The following is a 20,481-nucleotide window of genomic DNA, read 5'->3' as shown; positions in this document are numbered from 1 at the left end:
CAACGACGACAACAAAAACAATAATAATAATAATAATAATAATAATAAAAATAATGATGGTAGGTAATAAATAATAAACATACAGTGTGTGAATGTAATACATATATAATATTTGTATTATAATATACAAACCAGTAGTCTTCAACCTTTTTTGACTCGCGATCGATTTTGGCGATAATAATTTGTTTTTCGACCAATGTTCCAAAGTACGATATTATACTGTGATATTACTAGTTATTAGTATTTATAGGGTGATTCGCCAACCATGATTATTCCCTTATTTTCTATTTCCTTTTAACAATAAATGTATTCAAATACCTAAAATACCCATCTCTGCTGAATTAGTTTAAGTTTTTTTTATATATATTCCTAAGCGATTAATTTATTTTCATTGAACCGTAATATGTTACTGTTAAAAAATAAATAAATATATATCGATTTTTAAGTTTCAAATGTATACGACCAGGGCCACCAAACATGGCCCGTCGGCCCCAAGCAAAAGCATCCACGTGCCTACTATAATCAAAAGTAGCCACTTTGGATATCACCAGAAATAATAATAATTAAAAATTTGTATCATTCCTATCAAAATGAACAGTTTTTTTTTACCGTGAAATTATCGTTACTTTTTTCTGTATTTTTTAGTATATAATCACCAAGCCGATAACTCATGTATTTTATTTATTGACAAAATAACGTTATAGTACGTCCATAGCAGTGAAAAGGGTTGAATGGTATAAAAATCTAAATATTCGAAAATATGGTCCTCAAGTAAACTTACAAAATATTCCAAAAATAATAATTTGAATAAATTAAAGGGGAAAATGGGGACTAAGCGTGTATATAAAATGTACCGTTACTATATATTTTACTATAATGACAATACGTTTTACTAGGACTATAATATTATTATTAAATCGATTGGAATACACTGGAATAAATAGAAATTGCATTTTGCATATGTAGTCAAACCCTACACGATTCATGTCCAGGTATTCGTAGGTTTTGTTTTATTATTAGGTATTCGTTTTGTCAGCTGCGCAACTTAACATCATAATACACATGTATTATTATTACGATCTTTGGATTTTAAATTTGTTTTAATCCAATCGCGACCCACTGGTTAAAGACCATCACTGTACATCCGTACTACTATACAACACACGGACCGTATAAAATAATATTGTTTTATATATATATATATCTATATATATAGAAGCAGTGGGTATAGGTAATTAATATTACGTGCGCGTATAATATTTAAATCGTACGCGAACGTCGAGCGCGCCGTGACTCGGGCGGAAGCGACGGCGCGTCGATTGACAGCTCTCGCCTCGGATACCCACCTAAAGTACCGGGAAGATAAGGACAGCTGGTGACGTGGTTGAAGTTCTGCGATTGCATGTCTTCTTGGTCAGTCTCTCTGTGATAGAAATAGTTGAAGTTGGACACGATGACGGGCACGGGCAGTGCGATTGTGAGCACGCCGGCAATCGCGCACAGCGAACCGACAATTTTCCCCCACACGCCCACTGGTCTGAAACACATTCGAATATGTCACATGTCGACGTGTTCCGGCGAGCGTACAACAATATATTATAATCATATTATTATAATGTATGGTAATATAATGGCTAACGGGAAATTGCGTGGCGGTGGTATTTTTTTTTTTCGGTCGTTTTTTGTATGATACATTTTATCGTTTCTATTAACGGTAATATGATAATATGTATATATATTAGAAAAAAAATAACAAACGGAAAAACGAACGAAAACGTACAAAACGCAGGTGTAAAACACTAAAACAAATTTCCAAAACATCTAAATCGTTATGTATTATAATATAATATTATATACCTACGTATTAACATGCTTTTTACGAAACACACGCATAATATAAAATATTATATAATATAATATTGTGTAATATTTGTGTCTGTATAATTTACTGAACGGCACACGTATACGCATAAACACGTGAATTTGGGGTGGTTATTTAACCTGTGGCCACGCTTGGATGAGCGGATTGAAATGGAAAGGCGTACCACTACCAATCTGCCACTATAAATGTTCGTAAATTATAAAAAAAAAAAACTGTTTATTCAATGTCCGATATTAATACATTGAAATAATAAATTACAAATCAATAAAATGTCCTGAAAAGTATAGGTACAGCTGCTTTCGGTTGTGAAATAAAAATACAGGTTGTTACCTATTAAAGATTTTTTTTTGAAAATACGCAACAATTAAAAGTAGTAAGACTTTAGATTTTTTGTGTAATAATACACGCAAACCAACTGAAGAAAAAAATTTGTGTTACCTGTCGAAATATGTAAATTTTAAATTTCTAGTTTGGTGGGTGATAGATATAATAGAACATTGTAATAATTAATAATATCCGTTTCGATATCCCACCAACTTCTGGATCACCGGATAAATGGGTATAATGGTATATGATATAAAATATAAACACTAGGAAGTATTTATAATCAATGGTATAATATCATATGTATATGCGTATAGGCACCGATCTAGAAAATTCTTTATTTTTAATTGGAATTCACGATCATATTATTCTTGCACTCATATAAAGCTTGTACAGTAAGTTATATTTGTATGGACAAACGAAAACGGGAAACCAAAACAACAAACGGGCATCACAATGTTGCACACGCACAGTCGAAATTATTATTGATTTTTCAAACATAATATTGTTATACTGGGTGATTTTATGATCGCAGAACACTCCAGGACGTTTCTTGAGCAGGTATAACTCTCTAGATTGGGTTAGGTTCAAGCACATAAATTAATTTTTTTAATGATTGGAGACAAAATGTTTGCAGAGATTTTTAATTTATCTAGTCAATTTACAAACAACCAAATACAATTTTTGAAATGTTAATTTATTTTTAAATATTCAATACTGACTTAAATTCAGATTTAGAACTCATTTTGGGTTTTTAATTTTACTTTTGTCAAATAAGGTGTTTTGCAATAAATAGATGCAATGCACACTCACCCCTCAAAACTCCCGCACAATGACGCACCTGGTAAGATTGGGTTATTGAGGAATATCGAGTGGTCTGCGATAATAATATAATCGACCTGTATTAAAATATAAATGTAAGCACGCCATGGAAATAATATGTGCCGTATAAAAATTCACAACTTAGGAAGCGTTTGCACAATTGATTTGAGAAAGCCAAAAACATAAACGGGTGTTCGAGCTCGGGAAAATTTGGGTAAGTATCATACCGTGTCCCAGGATTTGTCACGATAACAAGGACGAAAAAAAAAAAACACACACACGCACACACCACTAGAATAGAATCCCTATCGTGATATTTAAAAAACGATTTCAAAAAAAAAATCGTCTTATCAATCACACGGTTCATATATATATATTATATATGAGATTCTTATAGTATAGATATAATGCAACACGATGGTCGTACAATTTACACTTATCTTTATACTGTTATATAGGTATAGTTGATATATTATTACTTATATAATAATAACGTTTATCAAAACATGCAACAACGCTAAACATAATATTAACGATTACACTAAGGTACCTACGTCAACAATACGAAGTTCAAAAGTAAAAAAATGCATGCACAAACGACTACGAGAAAATGATATTGTTAGGACTAATTAACAGACTAATTATTGTTAGTTGGTAAGTGTAATATATTATGTGGGTAATGAGTTATGTCAAAACTGCAATATGCAACTACAACTCTGCACTTCGTGCTGCTGCAACTATGTTATGTATAACTTCGTATATGTAGTTATAAAATATTGACTTACAGTCAAGTTATGATTTATATATATAAATATATAGTTTTGTCAAGGCTATATGTGTATATGGTAACTATATGTGTTAGTGAACTGCAGCTGTTACATATAATCTATAAGTCTGCCTATAACAGGTGGTACCTCTAATCGACGAAAAAAAAAATAATAAAACGTAATATCGTATAAAAATTATAAATTATAATAAAATTATCTGTTTCTCTAAACGTTTGATTGTATTGTAGTATTAAGTAAGTATTTTAAAGAAAAAAAAACAAGAAACAACGGCAAAAAACAAAACAAAAAAATAAAAAATGATATATATATATAAAAAAAACAGACATAATAATATTATTTTGAATAATTAGGTAGGTATTAATAATATTATCTAAATAATATTATGTTCTCTGATCGAGCTAAACTGAGATACTCTATCGATATTATATGGTTCATCTAAGACGTTCTAATCACGATCGGAGAACTGCAATCGAAACTATATTGTGGCATAATATTATAAAATGTATTTCTTATATTTCACTAAATATGATGTGCACTCGGATGATGATGATAATATTATTATTATACAGATTTGAAAATCTTGGCAAACCCTAATGGAGCGTACAGTGACAAGACGACTATATAATTTGTAATAACAATATTGTTTAAGACGAATATAGAATTGTATTGTTCTAAAATATTCTGTATTTCATGTAATCGTCAAACAAAACAAATAATAATAATAATAACTATCTCGAGGAAACTAAATTTTGTTAAATTTTTCTAATAAACTATATATGATAAATCAAACAACATATAGTATAATATAATATATATAATATTAACATATACATATTATTATGGTTTCGTGTACTGTATACACAGGGTGCTTGGAAAGTTTTCAAAAAAATGTTTTGTATGTGTATATGGACAATTGCAGATTGTGTAAAACGTTCACGAATATTAGACGCCCAGTATATTACCGTACATACGTGATTGTAATAATTATTAAAAAAAATATGTTGTAAAATTATGATAAATAAACGCAAAAATGTGATGAATTTAAGTCTAAAGTATGACGTGTGTTTGCTGGTTATAAGAACATTATGTATAATATTATTATAGTCGTAACTAATGATCTACGGCAGTTCGAAATTAGTGACAGCTTACACGATAGTAATAATAATAACAATATGTTAATGACAAGCTAACGATGTTAAAAAAAAAAATAAATAATAATAATAATAAGTAAAAGATGAACGAACGAATAAAAATACGTTTACGAAAAACACAATGTAATAAAAATATGTCTAATGCGATTTTTGTTGCTGTGTTATTATTGTTATTATTATTTTTTTCTCTGGTAATAAATAAATCGCACTAAAATGTTAAAGAAAAAATAAAATGCAAATAACTATTAGTGAATAAAATTAAAAATATGGAAAAAAATAAATTTCAATAACTGTCTAATTTTGTCTTAATGAAATTGAGTACATCATACGTCATGTCACCATAGCCCACAGTCGTCATGGTAACAACAGCCCACCAGAATGCGTCCGGGATGGACTTGAAGAAGGAATTCTCTGAGCCGGCTTCGGCGAAGTACACCGCGCTCGAGAATAGCACCACACCTGAAATTCATTAGGACTGTGACTTATAAAAAAAAAAATAATAATAGTAAATAAATAATAATAATAGTAATAATGACGACGATGAAAACAATAAAATAATAATAATAACCGTGTATAAAAAAAAAAAAATATATAAACAATAAATGAATAACTCGCGATCCCGATCGGTGGCGTGGACGACGACGATGCTATTATATTATGGACGTCCCCCGTCGCAATAACAAAACATTTTTCGCACAAAAATATTTATAAAACATTGTACATAATACATGACATATTATCATTTAATATTATATATATGACCTGGTGATCACGATGATATATTATATATACTCGTGAGTATTATATATAAAGTTTACTCTATACTCAAGAGATATAGTGTTTTGAAACTTTTACTCGATCTTATTACTTATATCTTTCTCATCGCCTTCCCATTCGTCCAAACAACTTATATTTTTCTCATCTCCTTGTCTATTTCTATATCCCCCTACCTCTTTCTATTTCTCTCTCCGTCAGCCTGTCTCGTAAAGAATAGTATAGTTCACAGTTATAGTTTTCTCTGAGTGTTGTCGAGTACACATACGCGTGTGTGTGTGTGTGTTTCTGATAAGTCGAATGTCGATGTTTATACATAGGTCCATGGAGGTAAGTCGTAAAATCGTAAATGTCTGTCATGGAGGTCGTGGTAGTTGTGTATACATATTATTGGTATGCGTATATATCGGTCGTGATGGTATATGGTCGGCGGGTGTCGTATTCCTGGCTGCTCGCAATTATAAGTTACCTCATGTCACCGTATCCGACTGTCGTCATGGTGACCACGGCCCACCAGAACGCGTCCGGGATGGACTTGAAAAACGACTGATCGGAACCCGCCTCGGCGAAGTACACGGTGCTCGAGAACAGCACCACTCCTGGAAAACAACACGCTCAGAGACAAATGGTCGGCGGTCCCCCCATTTTTTTCAACACCACAATAGTAAAATAATAATAGTAAAATAATAATAATAATAATAATAATAATAGTAATAAAAAAAACAAAAGTAAAGAAAAACCCCGAAACTATGTAAGTAGTACATTATATACACGGTGATTGCGCCACGAGAGTCCGGCGACTTTAACCGCGCCGCGCCGCAACATCGACGACTTACCCTGCACCGCAGCAGTGTTCGCCGCGTGTTTTATCCTCGGTTGGGTATTTTTTTTTTTCGTTCGAAATTGTTAATTTCCGCACCGATACCGACTCGAGTGGTGCACTAAAGTTAGCGGGTGTACGGCCGGATCTCCTGAGACCAAATAATACTTAACGACACAGCGCGACTTTCTCTCTCTCTCTCTGAAAACCCGGCTGTTTCGAATCCAGGAAATTCCCCTCCCCCAACCTATTTCAATGTAATTAGTTTTATGAATAGGTAAATTGTTTTATATGAACTTGGCTTCTAAATGTTTGAATGTTGGTGGAAACAATTCAAAGATTTTCAATTGTTAAATATGTTTAAATAATGTTTCAATTGTTAAATATTCAATTGCAGGTGTGGTTGATTCCATGTAAGGAAAAATAAATATAAATTTAAACTAATAAAAACTAATTTTTAAACGAAAAAATATATAAACGCAATTTACAGATAAAAAAATAGTCAGAAATCAAAAAAATCTGTGTACGATTTAAATTTGTTTTTTTTAGCATATAATAACATGCTATATTTCTTTGTGATTTGGTAATTCAAACCATTTATTCATCAAAAATTATACTTGAAACTTTATTATTTATTAAATTAAATTAACTTTATTTAATTGCAAAGCGCAATACAACTTTAAAATTTCACCGTGGTTAATTTTAGGTATATTCTATCAATGTGCCTGTATGGGATATTTATTTCCTAGCTTTTTCTTCGATTAACTTTACTCGATATTTACCTTATTCATAATATTATTTTAAAACATTTATTTCCCTACACGTAACAATAATTGTTGTTCTCATATTTTCACGTAAATTAAAAAAAAATGTCACGCTGAGGAAAATATTTTTCGTTTACCAACCATTTTGTCTCCGACCGTCGCACATAAACCTATGGCTATATATAATATACATTAATATCACCTATATCACACAGTGGGTGTACAGTCAAATTCTACTTTCAGTGATATAGATAACGAAAGCGCGAAAGTATAATCATTATCACCGTGTACTTGAAATCATATGATGCCCAGTCTAGGGGTTGTATATCATACGTTGGTAACCACCATACGGACGAGTGTCGACTGTCGAGTGTAATAATAGGTACGAATACGCCATTAAATATTATGATAAAATATTGTAATATTATTATAACAACTTCGTGAATCGGTTTCAAAAATCACTACGACGGGTGCGGCATTCGGGTGGCGGTGAGGGCGTTTATTTATACATTTGGAATTTTTTTCCACCCTCTCTCAGCAGACATAAATATATTACGTGTACTTATATAATATATGATACACGGCTCCGGCTGTTGACGAAGAACCTGTGAGCGCAGAGAAAAGTGGGCCGTTTTTCTTCAATGAGGTTATTCACAAAAACCCCGGATGGATGACGTCATTCGATCGCTATAGTCGGAGGCGGCGCGCGCGGTATCCATGACGACGGGGCCGGTCCGGGCGCGCGCGGCACCGACCCACCATAAACATATATATTTTATAATATTATATACACGGGCGAGCCCCGACCACCTGGTTGGAAACTGTTACGATAATATAGTTTGAATGAAAATGTTTTAATGTTTTGGCGAAAATTTATAAAAGAAAAAAAAACGACACACGGACTGCCACGGTAGGCGTACAAAATATGTGCGTGCACCAAGTGGATCGCGGACAGGCGAAAACGGCGGAGGCATTGGTTGAATTTTTGTGAGCGCTGCAAGAGTATTGTACGTCGATTGAAATGCACTTCGGCGTGCTCGGTGCCCCTCCCCGAACGATCTGTATCCGAACATTTTATGTTCTCGTGAAAACCCAAAAGACTAGAAATTAAAAAATGGGATCGCTATGCACGTTCTAAGAAATGATAATGGTTTCAATATTTCAGATAAAACGAATAGAATTTCATGTAGGTCTGAAAAAATGAGTAGAAATAATTTCATGCGTTATAAAAACGTATGCTATTGTGCGATTGAAATGAAGAAAACACGCGCGAGAAACGATCGTATAGGTAGCGCCGACCGAAGTCTTAGTGCATGAAAACGCTGAGAATATTTCATGAATCGATTTAAATATTTGCAATGGCTATTGACAACGGGGATATAACGATAAAGATAATAGGCACGTCGGATTTGAGAATACGATTAAAAACATATAATTTAAAAAAATTGATTAAAATGAATTGCATTTAAATTGTTTTGATTTTAAAATGAATACAAGTAACGTATATTATGTGTTACGTTTTACTTGTGACATGGTATTAATTTATTTTAGGCCTATGGGTACGAACGGCGCATGATACTTCTTTAAATCTTGGCATGCTTTTGTTAAACCTAGTTATGACCCTAACTATTCTTGAAATTGATATAATAATTATTATAACAAACAAAAAAATATTAATCATAATTTGTATTTCTTGTTACTATAATTGCATAGGTAAAAGAATATTATGTTTAGAATAATGTATATTCTATTTACTATTTTACTATTTTGTGAATTTTTAGTACAAACATAATAATTTACATATAATTATACAGATTACAAACATAATATTCTTTTATGCAACTATAGTAACAAAAAATACAAATTATGATTAATATTATTCTGTTTGTTAAAATTATTATATCGATTTCAAGAATAGTTAGGGTCATAACTAGGTTTAACAAAAGCACGTTGAGATTTAAAGAAGTATCATGCGCAGTTCGTACCCATAAGCCTAAAATAAGTTAAAACCATGTCACAAGTAAAACGTTGTCAAATACAATAAAAATGAGCCGAATACCATTTCATATTATATAAACACACCATAATATAATTAATGTAATCCCCGTGATAATGATGAGGAGATGAATTTTTTAAAAATCTGTTCACTTAAACCGGTCCAATATGAAATCACAAACATTACGAATCCGACGTCTGGACATCAACAATTTTATTGTATTGTGCTTCGAGTTCACAATAATATAGGGTACATCGCAGAAATGTTCGAAAGAAAAAATCATTATCCCCGGGTCCATAGGCTCTTCGACGACGGTCGTTTTTGCAAGCACCTCCCGTCCCATCCAAATCGAGACTAAGGACAAATGGGCACGTCACCGATCACGCACCGCGACCAAATATGATATATATATTACAGTAGGTATAATATTCGCACACGCGTTATCGCCACAAGTGCAACATAGAATACCGGACGTGGCGATAATAATAAACGGCTGCTGGTTCCGCTCTACCGACCGGAATCGGTGGAATTGACCGGCCGTCCGTGTGGCGTACAAAGTTTTGTCTCTGGTCGGTCCGACGGAAAACGCGAGCGTGAGGGCCTGTCGAAACGATTTTCCGTCGATTTGTCACGATACATCCCACCACAATCACATAAACAACAATCGTCGCATATAATTATACATTTATCGTACATAAATCATATTATATACATGGGTACTTATAATATTATATTTAATATATAAAACAAGAAATGTGTCCGTCTCATAAAAACTTTTTGACGGCAAGTCCAAACGGCTTGATTCACCAAGCATGCTCACCCGCATTATATCCTTTAACAATGAATTTATTCAAAATTCTGATTTTTGAAATTTTTAAGTACACTCAAATGCCATTCAAATTCTTGAAATTTTTTGGTATTACTTAAGGGATGTCCTGTGGTGATACAAACTTCCGTTTCTCAAATGAGAACCCTTATTTTTTACTGTAAATTATTTATTGGATATTTTTTTTGAAAATGTTGATGTACCTTATTCAAAATTTGATTCAGTAGTTTCGTTGTTATTAAAATGTTTGTTTTAAGGATTATAATAGTCTTGTAATCCTCAAAAATGGATTTACATAAATATAAAATAGACGTGAAATTGGATCTAGTATTTATGATACTTGGGCAATATTGACAAATTATTAATATTAATGACTACAATTTTCAAATTACCATAAGCCCCATATCTTACAAACTCATTACCATGGACCTAAATATCCTTAGAACACAAAGTTTATTAAATCAAAAACTACTCGTATGAATTTTGATTTTGATAGGTACGTAAAAAACTTCTGAGAAATTATCTACTGTATAATTTATAGTTGAATAGGGCTGTTCTCGTTTGAAAAATAGAAGTTTGTATCACCACAGGACACTCTTTGAGTAGCACAAAAAGTTTCAAGAATTTGAAAATATGGTCTTAATAAGTACCTATATTTGAAAATTCGAAAAATCAGATTTTGAATAACTGCATTACTGAAGGAAAAAGAGGGAAGGCTTGCTTGGTGAATCACCCTGTATACTATTTTCAATAAATCTAGATAATACTATGTTTTATTAAAATAAAACAATTTAAAAACCATAAAAAAGTTTAACTTTAAAACAAATCATGTAAAAAAATTTAGACTTATTTAGTAATTACTGTTGTGTCATAAAAAAAATCACCTTGTATTGGTATGTATATTTTACTTTATTTTTGGGAACCTAACGCAGCAGCATCATCATGCACGATGACGATGACGACAAACTTAGTGTGCGTTTGAGCGTAAGTGTATCTCTGATTGTCTATGTGTATTTGCGTGAATTTATTTTTATCGTTGTACGCCGAAAAAGTTAAAATCAATAGCGGCGAACTACCATAGGGACGCAGCGGGCGTGGTGAACTACCACGACCGTGGTATATGGTCGCGTGCGATTTGTCGAAAACTTATATGCGACGATCTGATTGGGTTGAAACAAACGCTGCACGGGTATCGAGTGAATTTTAATCCGGCTTTTGTGTGTCGGAGGCCTTTTTTTCGCTTCAAATTGGACAACAGCTCTCTACGCGCCCCGTTCAAAAACGACGTGACCTACTAGCATCGTAGCTAGATATTATCGAAACAAGCCGCGCCGTGACATGAACATTTTGTACGCATAAAAAACACCATTTTCACGCCGTGTTCGTACGTCATATGTCTGTCCCCAAGACCAGCGGACAGGGGTCTAAGACGTTTTCACGCGACGACGTGTCTGGACCACAATAATTAACCCGGGCGGATGGACCTTATATGTTTGCTCTCGGTCGGTCGATCGATTTTCAAACGAATCATACGACCGTCCGTTCGTGTGAAAAACACCGGAGCACTCCTGACGAGTACGGAAGTCGATAATAAAGTGTGGTTGTCGATCGAACCTTAATCTATACCGATTTTGAGTATAATCAACCGCCCATAAAACGGGTTTACCGTGGTTGGAATACAAAAAAAAAAACTACGGTGAACTACAGAAACATGAAGTCTACAGAAATAAGTCTACATAGAAATTTGATCTACGTTAGTACGTCAAAAGTTTTATGTGTCTAGGTCTATATATTATTGTAATACAATGATAAACACTAGTTGTTTAATAAATATATATTTTAAAAATCTAATTCGGTTATTCATCCACTTATACAGAGGCATGTAATTTTAGTCGATTTGCCGCAAATTCATACCACCATTAACCAGGTAGGTGTGATGGAGACGAGGTGGTGCTATCTTACATACCTAGTAGATCTGTACTGCGTATAACTAACATTTAGTCAATCTACTATCCTAAGATCTCTAGATGACATTCTATAATAATTAATTATTGAGATTTCGTTTCCGTTTCCGGCTGATACGCTTGTTGATACGGTTCGAAATAATTTTAATATTCAACGCGAATGTACGCGGTCGGAAATATAGGGACGATAATGTGTTTGGTTGAAACAAATGTTCACAATATTTTTGATTGTAGTTTGACGTCAATTCGTCCAATATTTGTATAGAAACATTCTCGTATTTATTAAAGCAAAATGTTTTAATACCGAGCGAAGTAATAATTTAATATTTTAACGAGGTTAATCATCACAGTGATGAAGTTATGGTTGTTCGTGGTAATTATCAAACCAGTATACAGGGCCGAAATTTAGAAATTACTAATTTGCTTGGGCAAGGTTGGTGTGAGGGCTAATCCTGTAGGCGAATATATATATTATGTACTGTACAATATTATCTAATAACCGTGGAGCGAAAAAAATGGAGGAGGGGGGGGGCTAAAGTCCCGTTAGTCTTCTTCCTCTATCTCCGGATCTGGGTCTGCTAAACGGACGAAGATATTATTATATTATATTATTATAATATACAAAATATAAACTTTAGGTGTTGCGATGGTATTATGTAGGTACCTATTATATGACATAATATATTACTATGCCTCATATTTACGCCTGTATAAAGAACTGCGTGCGTATATTATGCTGTACGTGGGACTGTACTGAGAAAAATGACGAAAAAGAATAGACACATCAGCAAAACATCTTTCGTACATATTATTATAATATTATATGCTAGGAAAGCTGGGACATCGTACAAAATATAATATAATAAAATCACGACGAGGTGAGCCGTGTAGTTCTCGTGCGTGGGTCATCGTGAAAAACATCACGGATCACCCTACGCATATATATTATTATATTATAATATTAAAATATACAAATAGCTACGTATATTACGCATACATAATATAGACATAACAGGGCAAAAGGGCGACAACAGGGCGAATATTTTATTGTGGACCAGATGATATCGTGGAATTACGTGGATTTTTTTTTTACAAAAGTTTAAGATTGTACTGTTTTTAATTATTTTCTCTGATCATCGTTTATATATTACTATGGTATTTTTTCTTGAAATCAGCATTTAAAAAATAGTCTAAGATATTGTCTGGTTCACGATGAAATAATCATTTACCAACCTCCTGCATAGTATTTGTCGTAAATTACAGCGCGACTCGCGCTCTACGTACCTACTTATTATATACCTAATATGATACATACAGTGTTCGGTAAGTACTGAGTATAACATAACATAAGTTACTCGCTTATAGTCACCTTATATCGTGCGATTGTGATTTTATTTGACTTTTTATAAAATACGACTGATATTCCAAATAAAATATAATATCTTCAAGATTATAACAATTATTATCGGATTATAGAGTGTAAGAAATGTATAACATTATTGTGCATATAAATATTGTAATGTAGTATGTCAACCGCCTCGACTATAGCCGCTTTTCGGCATTTTGAAGATCCTAATAATATTATACTTCTGAGTTCCGACTCACAATTACATGAAGTCAGAAAAAAACAATATTATAATACATAGATAACGTTATAAAATCACCTAAGGAAAAAAAATCACTTTGTAAACAAATTAACATATTATAGTGATATATGAATATGAATAATATACAATTTCTTGTGAACGAATAATATATTGTACTATTATAGTGGTTTGATTACTTTTTAATTTTGTAACGAGTAACTTCGTAACGACTTGTTTAACCCAACACTGTATGTATGTAATAATATCAATATATCAAAATATCACTAAAAACAAAATCATTTTAGTTACGAATCTATGTGCCATTTTTTGACTATTGTTCATTTAGCAGAGAAGTATAATATTATGTAGCACGCTGCATGTACCTACTAGATTCAGACTGATCATTTCAGTAGACTAGCAATCCAAAAATCTAAGAGACGTTTGACGACTTTCTCGCGTACAGTATAATTGATCAATGAACGGATTCGCCCTCTACACGTCACGCAGAGCACCGGGAAACGGATGCTAAATCGATCGCTCTCTGGTCACGTTTTATTTTTGCAGTGTACAATTTTATTTTTATCGCGTTACGATTGTATTGAAATATGTTGACTACAAGTTTTTTTTTTAATGCATACGCCCCAACAATTCAGTGGCGCCTAATCCACGAGATGATTTGGTGGTCGGTCTACTGGAAATCGGAGAGACGCAATAAATCGAATATCGTGGGTTCGAACAGTATGCGGATGTACGGCGAAGTACGGCATCGGCACACAATAAAATATAACGAGCTGCGCTGCCGAATAGTGTAGTGGGGGATAATAATTTCGAACAGCCACCGCGTTGGAATAAATAATAACTGGTAATGATCTAACGGGAATTCCGGCGAAACTCTTTCAGTATAGGTACTATTATAGCTCTCGCTCCTACCACGGTGATCGACGAAGAGAGGAGTGAGAGGGAGGATCGCAAAACCTATACTGGCAGAGATAATGTGCGTACAAATTAAAGGGGCGAATTTCTGTTTAATTTTTTCCAAACGACGCCAAATCGACGATCTGCATGGATGAAAGTGACGGTGACAAGCGCCTAGTTAGTTGCAGCTAATATACAATATATCCACGTCGAGTGAATAGTATTATTATACTAATTATTATAAGCATAATTAAATACAGAGAAGTCTGTATTCCCGAAAGTGATGAAAACCGGACAACACTGTCGGAAAGCTTCTAAGTTACATGCACGGTATAGTCGATCGTAACGATATTTTATGTGGTGCCGATAAAAGGCGGAAAATGGAAAACGTCGATCTTACGATTTTATGACAATCGTGGGTCCTGTCGAATAAAATAATGCATTTTATTATTTGGAGAGTGGAGAGTGGTATAGAGTTAGAGTGATTAGTGGGCGGTGGTGAGCATATAATATATTATAATATATCCAGAAGTCAAAACGTAAACCACAGTGAACGCTTTGTGAAAACAAGTATGATTCTGGTATCCACAAGAAAAAAATAAATGAATCACAGTGATAATCAGTAAAAATAGCCATAAAATATTGTAAAAATTAACAAGATTCCTCTACTCCGAGAAAAATATAGGCACTTTTTAAGATTTGTGGCAACCATTCAGTAATATAATGTAATTTCTCAAAAACAGAAATATTCGTTATACGACAAGCAAGGTCAACGGTAGATCCGAACACACCGTTCAACCGATAAACATAATAATATAATACGTTAAACGTTTAAGCAAATCATTGAATCATTGTTCCAAATACATAACTGTATAATAATATGTAGTATTATAAAACGCTCGTATTTCGGATAAATTTTGCAAATCATTATATAATTATTATATTGTACAGGGCGGTGGTGTCATCGCGCATTAAGAAAAACCGCCGGGTACGAGAGGGAGAAAGAAAATAACGTCACGCGAACAATTCGTCGCTCTCGTCGGGCCACTGGTAAGGCGTGAGGTGAGTGTGGGCGAGGTAGTTGCCCGGGGTCGGGAAATCTAATCAAAACCGGACTCGGGAACGGACGGTGAGCTCGGCGGTGGTTGCGATACAGTGTATATATAGGTGGATACGAAAGAACGGAGAAGTAGAGACGCACACACACACACACACACACACAGATCGAGTGAGTGAGAGAGAACAAAAAAAGGTTTAGCTGGGTGGGTTGGGTGTGTGCGGCCCGGCGAGAGGCGGTCTCTCTCTCTCTCTATGTGTATATATATATATATACACAGTCTCTCCACATCCGCAGACGGGGCTCGGGTCGGCGTCAATCGATAAAATGACACGTCGGAATGTTGCGATTATTTTCGTTTTGCCCCGTCATCGACGTTATACACACACATATATATATAAATATAGCCAAACACTCTAACCGACGCCGCCGACAACAGAATTCATTCGCGAGCGACCACTCAAATGTTCTGTACTATAAAAGACGCTTTCCGATCACAGATTTTTGTTTGCACCTATACTGCGGCAAAACGGTATCAGGGACAGATCGACGAGTAAATTGAATTTTACTCTGCGGTGGAACTACGCGCATCTCTCTACCACGATATACGCTACGAATGACCCTTATATAGCGTATAAGACTTGCCGCGACTGTTGGACGAGGTGCGAGGGATAGGGAAAGCTGCGATCCGTCACCGCGAAGGGCCGCGATGACTTCCGTTCGTCATATTATTATATCTATGTAATCATCGTTTTCGACGGGATCACGAACAATTTCGGCACACACACACAATACTTGAAGTGTTCTTTCAGCTTTCGTCGCTTTTTCGGCGCGTGCGCGGTACACCGGCCGAGTCCGTTTCCGCCCGGACCAGATTATATGTTATATGAACGCGGTTTTATATGCGACACGGTACGACGGAACTTAACGAAAAGATTCTCAAAGCCATCCACGCGGAGCATTAGTACGCGGTAATAAAAGCAACAATAATATGCATGGTTCAGACGGAAACGGAAACGCGGACGCGGTTCGTCGTCGAAAAATCTTACCGATAAACAAGAAAAATATGAGCAATCCCAGTTCTCGCATTGAGGCTTTCAGGGTGCGCCCGAGAATTTGCAATCCCTTGGAATGTCGGGACAGTTTGAATATCCTGAAAACCCTCACGAGCCTGATGACCCTGAGTATGGCCAGTGACATGGCCTGGTTGGTGCTCTTGTCCTGCGGGTTCTGCGGCGCCTTGGGCAGGTTCATCGTGGGGTCCTCCTCCTCGGCAATTACCGTGGCCAACGTGATGAAGTACGGTATTATAGCGATTATGTCGATCGTGTTCATCACGTCTTTGAAGAAGTGCAACTTGTTGGGGCAGGCGAGAAAGCGGACGGACAGCTCGAACGTGAACCACACGATGCAAATGGTCTCGATCAAGAAGAACGGGTCGGTGATGTCAGGCACCTCGTCCTCCTCGATCTTCGTACCGTTGGTCGTCGTGTTGAACACCTTGTAGTGTTTGAACTCTGGCAACGTTTCCAGGCAGAATATAACGATGGACAGTAGTATAACGAACACGGATATGATGGCCACCACCCGGGCGGCTTGAGAGCTCTCCGGGTACTCGAACAGCAGCCACACCTTCCGCTGGAACTCGGGCTTTGGCAGTGGTTTCTCTTCTTCTTTTATAAAACCCTCTTCTTCCCTGAAAACGAAAATAGGTAAAGCAAAAACCGGTAGTATAGAATATTACATAGTATTAAATATAATATTATGATAAAAATAACTAGCTATTACTAACCTAACCTAACCATACACTTCGTGACGTATTATTATTTTATCGTCGATAAACAAAACAAACGGGGTATCGTTAAATATTAGGAGGCCATAAACCCCTCGGGTGCGCGTTAGCTTCCTGCAAGTTGTTAATTAGACGCGTTTCAAAAGTTAGTTTTCAAAGTGTCGAATAAAAACTAAATAAATATGTTTAATTGAAATGCATGGCAAACAACTATTGTGAAATCTGGTAAAAAATGACAATAAGGCATATATTATGCATTTCAGTACGAACAGTTATACATTTTTTCGATTTTAATGCGTCAACAAGTGGAACGTGTAAAATGTTCGATCTACATGGTGTAAACATAATTATTTGTTGTATAGAAAATTTTTGTTTTTTCGTAAAAATATATAAATTAGATATATTATATAAATAATAAATATATACTAAAATAATTTAAAAATCAATATATTGTTATTCCGTCCAGAAATCAAATAAAAAAAGGTCCCGTTATATTACATAATTACCCGTATTATTGATTTATGGCTAAAGGGAAGTAAAAAATATCTTAAATACGTATTCGAATGAAAAAAAATTAACACATCAACGCGCACATAACTTAGAAGTCATTCGGCAACTGTTTCAATTCCATTTCGAATAAGATTTTCTATTGGCGAACAGATGACTTATACTTATAATACATACGTATATATGATATTACATGTGGTGCTTTGCTTAAAGTGCTTTATTATATTAAAGCTTCAAAAAAAGGTCATTGCGTTGAATAGTATTGGCTTAATGCATGTTTCATGAGTTAACTAAAGTAATATATAGCTATTTATATTCGAGAATATAACAACGCACCATACAATATAATATGATACCAGTATTATATTTATGACCTCTAATTATATGCAGTAGGTCAAAATATTCATTGCTCCAATAATTCAAAATACATCATGTATTCTTTTAAAAATATTGAAATAAAAAAATTATCAAATAATATAGCAAATATTTTTTTTGTATTCATTATTATTTCAGTAAAAAAAAATTAACTTGAGTTCAATTTTTTTTTTAACCTACAAAATCTGTGTGAAATGTGGACCGTTCCGAAACACCAACCAAATCGGTAAAATGTTTAAACACTATACATTATAATATAATAAAGGAAACTGTTCTTTATAAGGAACGATCGAGGTGTCGAATGACATTATTTTTCTTTCATTTAAAATGTATTTTTTTGCGTGAGTATGAATCGTGACGTAGTGAATGTAGGTGTATAAAAAATACTCGTTTCGCCAATCGACGACGACGACGACGTGTTAACATCAATATTTGTTCTTAAGCGATCGGTGCACACATGTCTCAAAACTTAAACGCGCACTCTACGTACGATACGTCACTGTCGCACGTCAACGAAAAATAATACGCCTCCTTCAAACACTTTGGACAGTTTTTTTTTCTGAAACCTTTGGTACATAATGGGTATGGGACGATAGTGGACGGTACTAGAAGCGCTTGTAATAATATCGGAAGTATTATTGATGGTCAATCTCTATTTCTCCACGACGATCCAACTAAAAACGCATAAGAACAAATTGTGTATTGTAACCGTTTGGTTTCACCAAGTCGTATTGGAGATCGACGCGGGATGAATACAAATATGGAAGAAAACGCATTCCCAGCATACATCGTTATTAATCGAATAAAATATAAAATCAGAGAGGACGCGTACGAACAAAATATAGTATTGAATAAGTTTAATCTTATCATGAATTCCTTCTACGTTATCATATTGTCTACCCAATAACGTGAATGCAAAGCACATACAAAATTACGTGTATAACTATTTATTGATAGGGAGGACCTATATTGCATTCATTAAAAGGAAAACGTTATGGTTGGTTTTGTTAAGATATGCATATAAGATATAAGTTACCTCCTACTAAACTACACGTGACTAGTAAATCGTCGTAAAACGGTACTTGTGTATTAGATATATTATTCATCCCAACAAAAACACTCTGCCAAACTTCGTGTGAAAAAAACGCTAAGTACAAAAAAAAAGCTCTAAAAGTTGTGATATCATTTCATAGCTAAGTCATTGAACTAAAGATATCATTTATGTTTAATAATAGACTGCTAAATAATTTAACTTAGCTTGGCGACTTTAAAACACTTGATTAATGATTAGTAATACACTACATATTTCAATGATAACGACCTCCCGGGTTCGATATATAATATATTACATTCATTAAAAATACAACGTTATGGACTTATGGTTGGTTTTATTGCATATAAGTTACCTCCTACTACACGTGGCTAGTAAATTGTCGTAAAACGGTACTTGTGCATTAGGTATATTATTTATTACGCAGTGCATATTATTTTCGGCGGCGGCGGCAACACGAGTACACGACGTCGTAATAATATTATTGTTGTACCGTTCGCCTCGAACGGAGACGGGTCGTGTAGTTGTTTTGCCTATCCATTACGCCGGCGAACTGTTGGATATTATTATAATATTGCCTATGATTGGTAGTTGGTATACCTAATTAAAATTATTGGTATTCGCATCGACGGTACGTTCTGGTATTCTGTGGAGGCATATCCCTTGGTGTATTATATTATTGTTGAATGATCAAATTTTGTGGAAACATTTTTTTTCCCGGGACCCAGACGACGTTATTCGGAATGTAAGTTCACACTATTATGTATGATAATAATATAATATTTAAACGATGACGCGAGTGCGTTCGAGGCAGTGTGCGTCTATTTTTAGAGGAGACAACATATATAATATATATATATATATATTGTAACTACGGCGAATTTCAGGTCGTATTGATCGTCCCGCGTCCGACCGCCGGCTGGCTAGATATATAGGCTCATCCTCTGCTGTGCGCGCTGCACCCACGTAAGCCATTTACATTGTTGCCGTTTTAACTCGTTTGCAGCCCAAAGGCGAAACCCCAACCACCTTCCCCCATCCCCCAAATCCCACCCATTACCCATATAAACCCTCTCCACCACCAACC

At 34.6% G+C, this 20,481-nt stretch overlaps 1 protein-coding gene across 8 annotated transcripts in view; it reads right to left on the bottom strand.

The window, feature by feature from the left end:
- Positions 1-20,481, bottom strand: part of LOC132944332 (potassium voltage-gated channel protein Shaker) — a 205,207-nt gene that overhangs the window by 10,194 nt on the left and 174,532 nt on the right. For 4 of the 8 annotated variants that reach the window (XM_061013617.1, XM_061013620.1, XM_061013618.1 and 1 more), the window contains 3 exons: positions 16,719-17,365; positions 6,211-6,340; positions 1,347-1,537 (listed from right to left, as the gene is read on the bottom strand). In XM_061013617.1, the coding sequence (XP_060869600.1) occupies positions 1,347-1,537; positions 6,211-6,340; positions 16,719-17,365 (968 nt within the window). Of the gene's footprint in view, positions 1-1,346; positions 1,538-5,258; positions 5,427-6,210; positions 6,341-16,718; positions 17,366-20,481 lie in introns of all 8 variants that reach the window. The other 4 variants (XM_061013616.1, XM_061013619.1, XR_009664444.1 and 1 more) reach the window with 3 other exon arrangements.

This window comes from Metopolophium dirhodum, chromosome 5, assembly GCF_019925205.1.
Source record: "Metopolophium dirhodum isolate CAU chromosome 5, ASM1992520v1, whole genome shotgun sequence".
Classification (NCBI taxonomy): domain Eukaryota; kingdom Metazoa; phylum Arthropoda; class Insecta; order Hemiptera; family Aphididae; genus Metopolophium; species Metopolophium dirhodum.
Note: the sequence above shows the minus strand (reverse complement) of the source record. Positions and strands in the feature narration are given on the sequence as shown.